We start from the raw sequence: 13,343 nt of genomic DNA, 5'->3' as shown, positions 1-13,343 counted from the left end.
TATATATATCTTACATTTAGATACAACCCAAATATTAAAGCTCACATGCATGTAATAAAAACAGGACAGCATTAGGTCGATTCACACTCGTTACTTAATAGTGTCATTTGTGTTGTCAGAAATCATGTCATTAATTATATGCCAATGAAAACGTGAAGTTACGGTAACAGAGGTTAAACTAAGAATATAGCATGTTAGTGTTTCTTGGTCCCTCCTACTGGTTCTCTGGATCTCATCATGACCCACAGTAGGTAGAGATAGCCGATCACCATGGAGACAGAGACAAGCTCCATGAGCCAGTAAGCTGTGCTCCAACTGTACTGTCCCATCACATACGCCAGCGACCATCCAGCCAACACACTACCAACTGCATGAGGAGACACAGAACACAGTGACAATAGATGCATGCTATGTAACTCTACACTGAGTTACTCTCACTATTAGTGGAATATCAATACAGCGTGTGCTTACAGGGTTAATAGCAGCATGGTGTGGGCCCTGGTGGATTATGCTAGCTGCAAACTATTCCCTTTAACTGACAACTTTCACTTGCCACATAATTCATACTTGTATAATTATAAGGATTAGTAGCTATATCCACTTATTTACCAAATATTGATGGTATAATAGTACAAGATAGGAATCATGATTGGTGGGTGGTTAGTGCTTGTTAGTGCTCATGTTAGATGCTATATGAACACCAAATATTGATGGGGTTACACTGTGGTTAATTGGGATTGCATTACACATCATTACACAGGTACAACAATGTTATTAGGAATTATGATTGGTGGGTGATTAGTTGGCATGCATCTAACACAAGCGAGGGGCAGGGCGGCTCGAAAAAATTTCTTCAAAACAATGAACAGTCATCGAGTTAGCTCGTGTACATAGAAGTGGAAAAATAGCCGACTAGCTAGTAAACTATCATGGCATTTTTCTTAGATAGATAGGAGCAAGAACTCTTCGAGCCGCCCTCAGGAATATCATAAACTGCTGGTAGGTCACTGTTTAGTTCTTGTTAGAGTCTTTCTTTGTCTAATATTTGACGACTAAAATCGGCAGTGACCTCACGATCTTTGTGGTAAATTTTTTGCCATCTAGTTAGCGTACCAAGTAACTATTATAGCTAGCAAGCGCTGTAATAGTTACTTATGAGTAGTGCAACAGTATAGACACATAAAATAATAGAAACAATGTCTTTCTTTCTCAAAAAATTAAAACTCATTAATAATTCATGAGTAAACACTACAGAGTAACCTTCATTGGGATTGTATTACTTCCATAAGCAGCACATAAAGTGTTTCTGCTTACATAAACATCGGCATTCTTACCTAATTATATACACACAAGTGCAGTCTCGATCTACACACAATATAAATAGGATCAGAGCATGATTGGTGGTTGGTTAGTGGCATCAAGAGTTCATTGAACTCTTGGTGGCATGCAAACACGCTCAGGTGCTATATGAATACACTTACACAATGCTAAGTTACACAATGCTATCAGTTGTACTTGTTTACACACCGTGGTTAATTGGGATTGTGCCCATTGGCATTCTTGTGTTCAGTGTCTCATGACCAGCAGCTTGTGCGCTTGAGGTGTGGTTGTGTAAGGAAGGGACTGTCAAGAGACTCAAGGAGTACAGAGATGAGATTCAGGTACCATAGACATTGGCAACCTACTGAGGGGCTGTAGGGAAGAAAAGTCTTTTGTGAGCGCTAATATACACAGTACAAATGGTATTCAGCAGGTAGTATATATTACACGCTACAATGGTGTGTGCTGTACATGTCCTAGGAGAAATCCCAACAAGTACAGGTAAGCATGCAGTACTAGGGTAAATACCCGTTTAAAACTAGCGTAACAGAAATATATACGTATTGGTAATAATGACCAAAAGGAGACCCTTCTTAGCTTGTAGTCTGGACTGGTAGAGAATGTGCATCCAGTTACCATTGGAGGTCACCTGCACGGGAGGGGGAACAAGGTTATCGTATTTTAACTTTTTAAATAGTAACTTTGAGACATTATTTTAGCGATGATAAAACACGTGGACAAAATAAATGATGTGCAACTATAAGCGATGTGCAGTACAAAAATAAGATGCATCATTAAAGCAATACACACAGACAGTAGTAGAGTCACAGTTGCTTTGTAAGCTTTTAAAGTTTGCAGTTCATTGATAATTGTCCACTCTGAACAGGAACCTGGGAATATAAATTAACAATAATTATGATACCTACAGTATAAAATCTCAAATAAAATGTTATTGGTGTATACGTATCTACAGTCCTTCTACTACCTCTCTGTAAAATCTGATGCTCTAAATCCAACTCTTTCCATCGAAACGCTTTGTCCAAACTTTCGTTATTACCTTATTTTTCCTAATTGAGCAATCTTTGAGAGCCGATACTACATTTTACGGCTTCGAGTTTCTAACGAGCATAACTCGGGTATGAAACTAGGTATGTGAACACTAAGCATACCATTGTGTAGGCGATGCTCTGCTCTATCACTTGGTACATTAATCACCAAAATTTTAGTCTGCTCCAATAGTCTGGTTTTCCCAGCTGTCACATATGATAACAACATCATTATAATAATAATTATGCACTGCAATATATCACTCTTCTGGTTTCTTTATAATCATGTCACCAGCCGAGGGTTTGCACTTTAGTGCTCTAGTTTTAGCCATGCATGATCTTTGATAAAACACGTGGACAAAATAAATGATGTGCAACTATAAGCAATGTGCAGTACAAAAATAAGATGCAACATTAAAGCAATACACACACACACAGTAGTAGAGTCACAGTTGCTTTGTAAGATTTTAAAGTTTCAGCTCATTGATAATTTCCACTCTGAACAGGAACCTGGGAACATAAAAACAACAAAATTAACAGACAAGTTTAATACAATATGAGCCACACTGTAACTCTAGAGAGTCTTGTAACGAATTTCGAATCACAACATTTCATTTTCTAAGTTCATTAATACAACTACTCACCTTAAATTTAAACATGCAGACTTGCCACCACCATTGCTGCAGGAAGGTTCCTCTGGTACAGTGACTCCTGAGCAATACCAAGTCCACCAACTGATTGTTGCAAGGCATCTTGCAGCTGGAAAGCTGGTTGTGTCTCTTGAACAGGAGGCTGCACTACTGGATAATTTCCACCAGTTGCAATTCTAGCATGAACTAGATCTAGGACAGTGTTTCCATGTCCAATAGGTGGACCAGTCTCCTGCACAGGTCGCTCAAGAGGGGCTCCAGCATCAAGTGGTGTCTGATCCCCTGCATGTACAGCTTGCCAAACGTTCTGAGCTGTAGTCACTAATGCAAGCACTAGCTTATGGCACTGGAGAGCTAGCAGGAGCAGCAGACCTGCTTCTAGATACATTATTTTGTCTTTTTTCTGATAGATCTACTATGAACTAAATGATGAAGCTGAGTCGTTTTATACCACCTGTGAATCCAAATGCAGTATCAACAATATTATTATGGAATATATGTCCATAACATAATTGGCAGATATGGAGCAATTGTACATACTTACATTTAACCAACCAGGACTAGTGTGGGAAGTTTCCCCCACAAGTAATAGGTGACCACTACTATTAGACAGGTAGGAAAGTGACATCTTAAGGTTTTACAGGTGAACTTTGCAGATTAATTAAGTACTGCAATTACACACATTGAGCAATAGCACGGACAGTCACAAAGCCGTGAGCACTCCCAGTCATGTGTTGTGGTGCCACCTCCATTCCACACAGTCCAATGATCGGATAAGCCCTTAGAGAGGACCTTGAATCCAGAAGGTGGGTTGTGAAGCCCAGCTCCGCCTTATCGAATAAGTAAAGAAACGATGAAAGTAGTGGTATTTCACCGGTGCTGAAGCTCCCACCTATTCTACACCTCTCATGTCTCTTTACTAGAGTCAAGCTCAACAGGGTCTTTTTAACCTGTTGATTTTGCCGAGCCGTTCCCTTGGCTGTGGTTTCGCCATATAGTAGATATAATTATAGTGACAGTGGGAATCTCGTTAATTCATTCATGCGCATCACTAATTATATAGATGACGAGGCATTTGGCTATGTTAAGAGAGTCATAGTTACACCCGCCGTTTACCCGCGCTTGGTTGACATTCAGAGCACTGGGTAGAAATCACATTGCGTCAACACCGTTCATCAGCCATCGCAATGCTCATTGGCTATCATTCCGTCAGGGAGGAATCCGACAGAGAAAGTGATCACACTCCACAGTATCTGAGGGGGTGGGGCACGGGATGGCAAATACACATGGCGTAATAGCTAGAGCTACGAATGTTTTAGTTTTGCAATCAGTTGCTTGAACACAAAATTATGGTTCTAAGGAATTTCTGAAAGAGACTTTTTACCAAAATCTGGCTGGTGCCACAGCAGGAAGCCATACACCCCCAACAAAATGTAGTGTGACTTTGGTAAATAGTGAACACTCCGGGAATACTGTCTACCTATACCAAGCACTCTCTACATAGGTCCTCTAAGCTTGAATGGTGACCTAGTGGTGTTTAGCCTGACGAAGCTCACTACCATATGCAAACCTAGGGTGCTATGAACATAAGGGAAAATGTTGTTTACAAATGAATAGGTAACTTTGTACGGTGGCCCTGGGGTACATTTGAGGCTGTGGGCGATTCAACTGAAGCTACGCTACGTCGATTCCAATTCGCCACGACAATTCAACTTAGGCTACATCCATCCAAGGGTACAGCAATTCAACAGAGACTACGTCAGTCACATACAAATTGTGTTTGTCAACAGGCCTAATTGTCAAGATTTGAGGAGTTGATTGTCAATGTATTCTCTTGATCTTCTGTCTGAACTCTAACATGCATGGCAGTACAAAATGCGAACCCACAGGTATGAAACAGCGACAATGATGTCAGAGTGCTTGTTAAACAGTTAGCTCTCTGTAGACTATGCAATTGACTTGACAATCATGCTCGTTGGCATAATTACTCGAATATTGTAACTGTGTGATTGTCAAACAAACAATGGCGATAATTGTTATTGACATAGCCTTAGTTGAACTGCAAAAGTGAAATGCAGTACCCTAAAATTGACGTAGCGAATTGACATAGCTGCAGTTGAATCGCTCACAACTACTACCGTATAGCAGGTATATTTTGAGGGTATAATTTTCGCAGAAATGCCTTCAGAAAGGTTTTCGCAGATTTAATTTTCGTGGAATAGCAGCTTTTTTGCAACATGCATGCATGCGATATTAAATTCGCGGTACATGCTTAATCCGCGAAAACCACGAACATTTATACCCTCGAAACATAACCGCTATACGGTATGTGTGTACCTCAGGGCCACCGTAATTTTAATATTGTTATGGTGGCCCTCGGGTTCACACATAGTAGGTAATAGATTTGAGGTTTGAGCCTCAGAGCTCTGCAACTGAGGCTACTACTGATAATACATTTAGTGATACATGTATACCATACATTTGCAAAACAGTTGTGTCCATGATAGCAAAACTTATACGTACTTGGGTACAATGTAGGTAGTATACTGATATTCATAGGTGCCAGCCTAATTTTGTTATCATATCATGTCATCATTGCTATCATACCCTGGCTGCTTTGAGTCTGGACAACTGTCAAACCACTACATGTGTACATGTACAGCTATAACTGGTGACCAAAAGAAAATCATTTACATTTGCGGTTGAGCAATATCTAGTCAGTTTGTGGATACTATTTTAGTGGTTGCTGCTTGCACTTCAGGTAAAGGTGGTCAATGATTGCTTCATTCACATGGGTAAAATAGGATATTCAACCAAAACCTTTGCCTGCTTACTGCCGGGCAACACCCAGCTAATACCGTTTACCATATAGCGGGTAATTTTCATGGGGTAAATATTCATTATTTTCGTGGGTAAGCTGACCTTCACGAAATTTTAACGTAGGTGTGGCTTACCGGAACGTATGAATGCAGTGCAGGCAACGAGACTAAACGAAATTTTATACTGACGAAAATTACCAGCTATACGATAGTGTGTGTGCATAATAATGTGTGTGCATAATAATAGGAGACAAACATTCCAGTGTAAAGCTGTTCCCATGGACACACCTGATACTGACTGGCAGCTGATTGGTAGGTGGCAGTGAGTGGGCGTATGGAAATCGGCCTCTTCCCAGGTGTGGAGGGTGTGAGGTTAGTGAGGGGGTGAGTGGTGGAGGAGGCAAGGCGACTCTCCATCACAGACTGAGAGGGACAAGAAACGTGCAATCAAGTACACTACATATGCAGTCATTGGTGTGAACCTCTATACTCTACGACTATATATGGTTAATCGATGGTGTTACTATAATAATACTAAGGGTGATGGTTGAGTGTCCAAAATTAATGTCAACAGACATTGACCATAAATTATGTGAACGTGATTAACCCGCATGGAATAGTATACAGCTAATCCACACAAGCCTCACCTTGTCGATGCACTGCTGTACTCCCACCATGATCCCATTTCCATAGACTTTACCATTCTTACTGAGATCCTGTAGGGAGGAAAAGTAGTGTTGTCTGTGAGCACCAATAAACACAGTACACATTAGTTGCAGTAGGGGGAATTACCTAGGTCAACATGCCTCAGGCTTCACCAAGGTTTACCACAGCAGCTAAGTAGGTCAACATGCCTCAGGCTTCACCAAGGTTTACCACAGCAGCTAGGTAGGTAAACATGCCTCAGGCTTCACCAAGGTTTACCACAGCAACTAGGTAGGTAAACATGCCTCAGGCTTCACCAAGGTTTACCACAGCAGCTACACCTGCACCTAGACACATACTTAAGGCAATGTATTTGTAAACATGTGATACCAAGAAAATATAGCAGGTATATTTTGAGGGTATAAATGTTAGCAATAAGAATGCACTGTGAACATTTTATACTCACGAATTTTTATCGCACGCACGCATGCTGCAAAAAGGCTACTATTCTAAAACTTAACCTTCGTATCTTGGGATTAGTATAATAGTAGTGCAGCATAATATATGCTGTACTCCAGAGCACTGCAACTACCGTATAGCGGGTATATTTCGAGGGTATAAATTTTCGCAGATGGACCATTACAAAGGATTTCGCGGATTTTATTTTCGTGGTCTGAGTTCCAGCCTTTTGGCGCATGCGCACATCAACATGCAGCTGTTACCACCACACCGTTAGCCTCGAATCCAGGCCTAGCCTATAACGGTGAGGCACCTCTTATTGTCGATAGGTGTGGTCAATAATACTGAACACGCCTACTATTCAATAAAGATATAAATTTTCGTGGGTATAAATTTTCGCGGTAGAGGCTCAATCCGCGAAAACCGCGAACATTTATACCCTCGAAATATACCCGCTATACGGTATTTCAGCTGGCTTTGATTGTATCGGTCTTTCTACAAAAGTTTATACCCTCAAAATATACCTGAAACTAAAGATTACGAGGAGACCTACCACCTTCTTAGCTTGTAGTCTGGACTGGTAGAGAATGTGCATCCAGTTACCATTGGAGGTCACCTGCAGGGGAGAGGGGACAAGGTCATCGTATAATTAGAGTATTTATAGTAACTTTGTAACTTTACTCTAATTGAATATGCTAGGTCGAATATTTTATGTTCCTTCTAGAAAAAAATCGGCCTGGGACTACATTGTGACCAGAAAGTACATGTATTCATTTTTATTTGCCATGCGTACGCAGGGTATAATTATACAAGAATAAAGTAAACAATAATAATATAGTATGTGGTTATTTTCCTGCAAAGGAGACTTAGTCTTAGCTCAGGTTGTCAAGTAATAGTTATTACATGGAAAGAATGCCAAGCAGTTCATAGGCCCAGGTTTGGTGCTCGGTAGTAGATGTGGTGCCCAAGATCACTATACAATAAATCTGATTGAACAGTAATTTCACTCCTCCAATCCACACACAGCATTCAGTCTGAAATGGATGAATCCAATGGTCATCTTATTGGAGCACATGGGTATTGCACTCAGGTAAGCATGCGCCCCTCTACACTTCTGTCAATATACTGTAAGCAATGAAACTAGAACACACTGTTTACATACACAAAGCACAGGCAGGATTCACAGCAACGAAAGATCAAAGTCCTCTTCTAAGTATGCTGTCATGCAAATGAATGGTTATCAGGTCATTATAACATCAAGTGAACTCCATGGCATATATAGGAGAGGAATTAGTGGTGTTTCCTGAATCCTTTGTTTGAGGCTATTTATTTACTCTCAGCCTAACTGGGGACCTAACTGGACACATGTACAATACAAACACAATACAATACAAAAGTAATTTGTCTCACACTTACATCTCAAGGTGACATTAACCAGCTACACACAATCACTCCCACACTGGCCTGGTAGCCTCGGTCCCAGGCCGATTGTTCTTTAATATAACGGCATTCGGGAGACTAAGCCCCTCACATGTTCAGTACACTATCCAGTGTGCACGTTAACAAAGAGATCTGTAACTAGCTCAACTGGTATGAATGGTGTGTTGCTACTGGCGGGGGAGGCAGTGGGATGGTCGTACAGCCCCTCCACAGGTGGACCCCCAGGGACTGGACACCATCCCCCGCCTTGCTAGAGGGACCAACCCCAAGAGACGACCTGGATAGGGAGAACAGAACACATACTTACTGAGAAAATGTACAGTAGCTGAAAAGAAATTAAAGCCAAAGTACAGCATAAGGTATACACCAGTATACAGATCGATACACGGTGAAAAACTTTTGTAAAGGAGCCAAATTAGCAGAAAATATGACACACTCTGATTAACTTTTGTGTGAGAAGGATCGTGCGTCATTACTAGTACAAATTTAGATTTTTACAATTTTCGAAATTGATTAATGTATAATTATGTTTGATGATCGCAAAACATTATAGAAATACGGTACATGAAGTGTACACATTGTGAAGAGGTTTTCTAAACATGGAATGGATGCTACTAGCAGTGTTGAATACTGATTCCTCCCTCACCTGTCCAGTAGAGAAGAGGTACTCCCTGTTGCCCTGGTACTGTGAGTGGACAGCTGACGAGACACTGACGAACGAGAGGGCTGCACAGAGTAGAGGCTATGAATATCATTACAACGCTTGCCACTTTTGTACCAATGTGCCTAAGGCTTTCCAGATCTACTAGTTATCATTAGCATGGTAGTCAGTGCTAATAGGCCGAAAGCAGAGATTTCTGAGAGAGAGTACACTTTTTGTAAATGAGCCACTAAAAATCTATCAAAACCCTACTACCAAGATTTAATTATGCTTGGAAATGTATACTAGATTATCGGACCGTTACGTATCACCAAGTACATAATCTAGTGTGTGCCATATATACAGACATACGGATTTGGTGGCAGGGGTCCCCAGTAGGAATGGTGGGAGGTAGCCGCTGGTATCCATGGGCCCGGGGGGAGATGCTCCCATCGTTAACCCACTCTGATTAAACATGGCCTGTGACTGAGAGTGCCCTGACGGAGTGTACTGGGAGAAACCGTACAGAGGCGCTGTGTGGAGGAGGGAGGATAAGCAAAGGCCTACAAAATGGATAATGTATGAGGGGTGTGCATAGTCAGTGTGTTGATCTTTTAATAGTCTAGAGAAGTTAACCTGCTGTCCTTGTGAAGTGAACAGTGCCATGGCTCTTTAGATGTTGTAAGACACAGAATGGCTGAAGAGGTGTGCCCTGGCCTAGCTCCTGGGAGGTGAGTCCGATGGCCGACTGGTGCGCTGTAGCTGTGGGTTCAGAAGTAGGTAAAGGGTGGTTTTGTTTATATTTATCATGGATCCATGTTTATATTGACTATTGATATTCTACTCTTTACCACATTTGAAGTTGCAACAAGAAGCCATCTGAAAGCAAACCTGGAAGTTTAAATATCGTACTGCACTGATGGCAACTACTCACAACAAGACCAAGGCCTTCATCCTCCTCACACTAACAGTCTCTTTACCCAGTGTCATTATCATCTACTCCATGAGCAAGTCCAATCCCACCGCTAACTTCAGAAGAATTAATCCGAGAGATTCCATTTCTATAGCAGCAACAACCGACTCCACCAATAATGGGCCTCCATTCATTGCAAACATTCGTCCCTTTCCACCAAACAAAAGATCTCAAGTCGTACCAACTATTGCAAATCGGACAATAAAACACTCTACTAATTGTGGCTCCTCTGTTCGTGTTGTGTTCCTACCTGGCAACTGGATCGATGCAACTGATAGTGGCTACCAGGCTCAGAACTGTGACGTCCCCTGTATGTATACTAAAGATACTAGCTCTAGTGCTGTGAAGAGTGCAGACGCAGTGGTTGTGTACCTACCCTCCCACTCCAAACACCCCGATAATCTGCTCAAGAAGTACAGAATCGATTCAAACAAAGTCCTCAAAGTTGGAATGAGTATGGAGTCCATTCGTTCCCACCCCCATCAGTTTGACTATCTCTCCGAGTACGATATCGAGATGTCGTATCGAATGAGCTCACATGTTCCAGATCCATACTTCACATTTGCTCGAGGCAAGCAGAACTTACTTGAAGAAACGAATTCAACGTGGAAATCGAGAGAAAAAGCCGTCCTCTTTGTTGCAAGAAACTGCAAATCTAACAGTCAACGAGAACAGTTGGTAAAGATGCTACAGAAGTTTGTTAGAGTGGATTCAGTTTCAAGTTGCCTGAACAACAAACACTGGCCATCAGACATTCCAAGAATTGACAAGAGAGCTCTTTTGAGACGCTACATGGCTATATTAGCAGCTGAGAACTCTATTGAAGACGATTATGTAACAGAGAAAGTGTATGCTGGACTAATCACAGGGGCTGTCCCTATTTACTATGGAGCACCAAATATCGATGAGTTTGTTCCGTCAGATTCTATTATCAAAGTGCCACATCCACTGACAAAGAGCGGAGTCAAGGAAGTGGCCGAGAGGATTGAGCGAGTGTTCAACAGTGAAGAGGAGTATAATAGATTGACTCATTTTAAGAGACTTGGTAGCTATGAGGACAGATTTTTAGAAATGTTTAATTTCACAAGAATTGATGTCAAGTGTCGTTTATGTCAGAAAATCATGTCATTGAAATGCAAATGAATTATGAATTTTTTAATTTAAATATGATAACATGTCGTGATGAATAAAGCATTAGTTTTTAGTGTTTTTTGGTCCCTCCTACTGGTTCTCTGGATCTCATCATGACCCACAGTAGGTAGAGACAGCCGATCACCATGGAGACAGAGACGAGCTCCATGAGCCAATAAGCTGTGCTCCAACTGTACTGTCCCATCACATACGCCAGCGGCCATCCAGCCAACACACTACCAACTACATGGGGAGACACAGAACACATGATTAATATCAACCAGTTATATCATACATGACGATGTACAGTGAAACTCATCATTCTTCCTAATTAAAAACAGGTCACCTTCTATATACAACATTTTAATACAGCCAGGTCAATAAGCCGTAAGTCTTCATAGCCTGTGTTGGACCAGTGTTGTTTGGGCACCGATATTAAATTTTAATGCAGTCACTGTTGGTATGGGTGACCACTATTGGACAGGTTTCACTGTACCAGGACATAGCTTTATAGTGAAAGATCAAGGAAAGTGACATCTACAAGGTTCTACAGTGAACGTGTTTGTACTCCACTTATACTCACATTGAGCAATAGCACAGACAAAGCCGTGAGCACTCCCAGTCATGTGTTGTGGTGCCACCTCCATTCCACACAGTCCAATGATGGCTATCATTCCGTCAGCAAGGAATCCGACAGAGAAAGTGATCACACTCCACGGTATCTGAGGGGGTGGGGCAGGGGGTGGTCAGGCAAATACACATGGCGTAAAATAGAGCTACGAATGTTTTAGTTTTGCAATCAGTTGCTTGAAAACAAAATTACGGTTACTCAAACAGAAAGCTTTTTTGAGAGACTGATCTGAGCTCTCAGAAAATCCTAATTCGTCGAAATTAGATACACAGGATTCAAGTTATGGCAACTGAAGGTGTCCCTGAGCCATTATTACACGAGGGACAGCGGGTACCACATTTCAGCAGCCTCCCTTTCCCTTTCTCCCAACCATTAATGACACCAAAATTATATAGTTGCACCAAGAATCTTTACCTCAGGTGTGTCCTCTCCTGCTGAGGTTCTGTACAAGTGAGTAGCTACCACCAGGAGCAGAGAGAGCAGACACAGAACAGGAGCCCTGGGGCACAATCTCGCCCTCTGCATTTATTACAATTAAGAGACAGACATAAAAATGATGCTGTAACAATACAATACACTTAACACGTATTATTAATGCTTGGTCACTCAACTTTCAAAGCCTACCAACATTATGAATAGACTTACTTGAAAGGTCTACTACACTAGTTGCACTTCTCACCTTCACAAGTAGTAGATCGGATACATAGCCGGTGGTGATGTTCCCCACCATTCCGCCCACTTGATACACACTGACAGACGCTGCGGCCATTGCATCGGACTTCTTAGCCACCTCAACCAGAAACAGCTGCATCCAACCCAGCACTCCATAGTTGACGAGGTACACACTAGCATAGATGAGAGCAACAACCCACAAATCAAAAATCATGAAAACAGAATACCAATTGCCCTCTTTTTTACTCGACTTGGCAGCTTTTTCTTTCGTTTGTATAAAAGCGCTTCTTATTCCAATCTCTTCTGGGGAGTCCTTTATAGTGTAGACCATGACACAGCCTAGTACAAATGTGATGATTCCGATCAGATAGTAACTAACAGTCCAATCGGACATTGTGGTGATGTACAGGATGATCAACGGAGAGAGAGCCGATGCTATATTCCCAGCAGCTGATAAAATGCTCCACCAAGTGCCAATCTGAGAGGGGGAGTACCAGGTCTTGAGGAGGATGACGCAGGGAGCCCAGCCACATCCCTGTACGACACCGGCTATAAACCAGACCACACACGCCATCGCAACTCCATTACAAACTGGAAACAAAATACAACAAAAGCTGGTGAGTAGCAGTCCGGATATAAACAGTCTTCTTGGGCTAACGTGGTCTGAAACGAACGAAAATGTAAATTTACTGAGACCGTATGCGAGGGAGAAGCTACTCGTAATCATTCCGATATTGTCCTTCGTGTATATATTATGTTGAATTAGACTCTGCATTGAGGAGGGGAGAGTTTTCCTAACCAGCATGTAGAGGCCCCATCCTGTAAAGATGGAGAGATAAGTAATTGTCCTCCATTTCTTGAGAGAAGATGATTCTTTCATGCTCTCTCTTTGACCTATGACAGTGTGACTCCTCCCT

General features: G+C 41.7%; 3 protein-coding genes across 11 annotated transcripts in view; 1 reads left to right on the top strand and 2 right to left on the bottom strand.

Moving 5' to 3' along the window:
• The window catches only part of LOC135343236 (nucleoporin NUP35-like), a 28,414-nt gene extending 18,593 nt beyond the window's left edge, over positions 1-9,821 (bottom strand). Inside the window, exons 1-3 of the mRNA XM_064540232.1 lie at positions 9,656-9,821; positions 9,392-9,552; positions 9,026-9,105 (exon numbers count right to left, since the gene is read on the bottom strand). Coding sequence (XP_064396302.1) covers positions 9,026-9,105; positions 9,392-9,496 — 185 coding nt within the window. The 5' untranslated portion in view covers positions 9,497-9,552; positions 9,656-9,821. The remainder of the gene's footprint in view (positions 1-9,025; positions 9,106-9,391; positions 9,553-9,655) is intronic.
• LOC135343233 (glucose-6-phosphate exchanger SLC37A4-like) lies at positions 66-13,326 on the bottom strand. 9 transcript variants are annotated; one of them, XR_010397113.1, is made up of 9 exons: positions 8,356-8,516; positions 7,493-7,555; positions 6,628-6,827; positions 6,483-6,551; positions 6,124-6,258; positions 3,011-4,269; positions 2,306-2,876; positions 1,528-2,210; positions 67-367 (listed from the first exon to the last, which is right to left on the bottom strand). XR_010397113.1 is itself a non-coding variant. In XM_064540227.1 (4 exons), exons 1-4 carry the CDS (start codon positions 13,304-13,306, stop codon positions 11,194-11,196), a joined length of 1,290 nt encoding a protein of 429 aa, XP_064396297.1. In that variant the 5' UTR covers positions 13,307-13,326; the 3' UTR covers positions 11,067-11,193. The 9 variants fall into 9 exon arrangements, 1 of the variants encoding a protein (XP_064396297.1); XR_010397111.1 differs by lacking the exon at positions 8,356-8,516 and having other exon boundaries at positions 6,628-7,434; positions 7,493-7,836; XR_010397112.1 differs by lacking the exon at positions 8,356-8,516 and having other exon boundaries at positions 7,493-7,836.
• LOC135343235 (uncharacterized) lies at positions 9,847-11,165 on the top strand. Its single transcript, XM_064540230.1, has one exon. The coding sequence runs from the start codon at positions 9,939-9,941 to the stop codon at positions 11,133-11,135; it is 1,197 nt and encodes a 398-aa protein (XP_064396300.1). The 5' UTR covers positions 9,847-9,938; the 3' UTR covers positions 11,136-11,165.
• Positions 13,327-13,343: the final 17 nt, after the last annotated feature.

The sequence above is a fragment of the Halichondria panicea genome, chromosome 10 (genome assembly GCF_963675165.1).
Source record: "Halichondria panicea chromosome 10, odHalPani1.1, whole genome shotgun sequence".
Lineage (NCBI taxonomy): Eukaryota > Metazoa > Porifera > Demospongiae > Suberitida > Halichondriidae > Halichondria > Halichondria panicea.
This window is presented reverse-complemented; position numbering and strand designations above follow the sequence as displayed.

Excerpts from the sequence above, each read along its gene's own strand:
- LOC135343233 (XM_064540227.1), bottom strand. The coding sequence starts at position 13,306 with ATGAAAGAATCATCTTCTCTCAAGAAATGGAGGACAATTACTTATCTC. Across the intron at positions 12,274-12,433 it reads CCGATCTACTACTTGTGAAG|AGGGCGAGATTGTGCCCCAG; the intron begins GTGAGAAGTGCA and ends TAATAAATGCAG. Across the intron at positions 11,367-11,706 it reads TGTCTGTGCTATTGCTCAAT|TTGGTAGTGTGTTGGCTGGA; the intron begins GTGAGTATAAGT and ends CTCCCCATGTAG.
- LOC135343235 (XM_064540230.1), top strand. The coding sequence starts at position 9,939 with ATGGCAACTACTCACAACAAGACCAAGGCCTTCATCCTCCTCACACTA.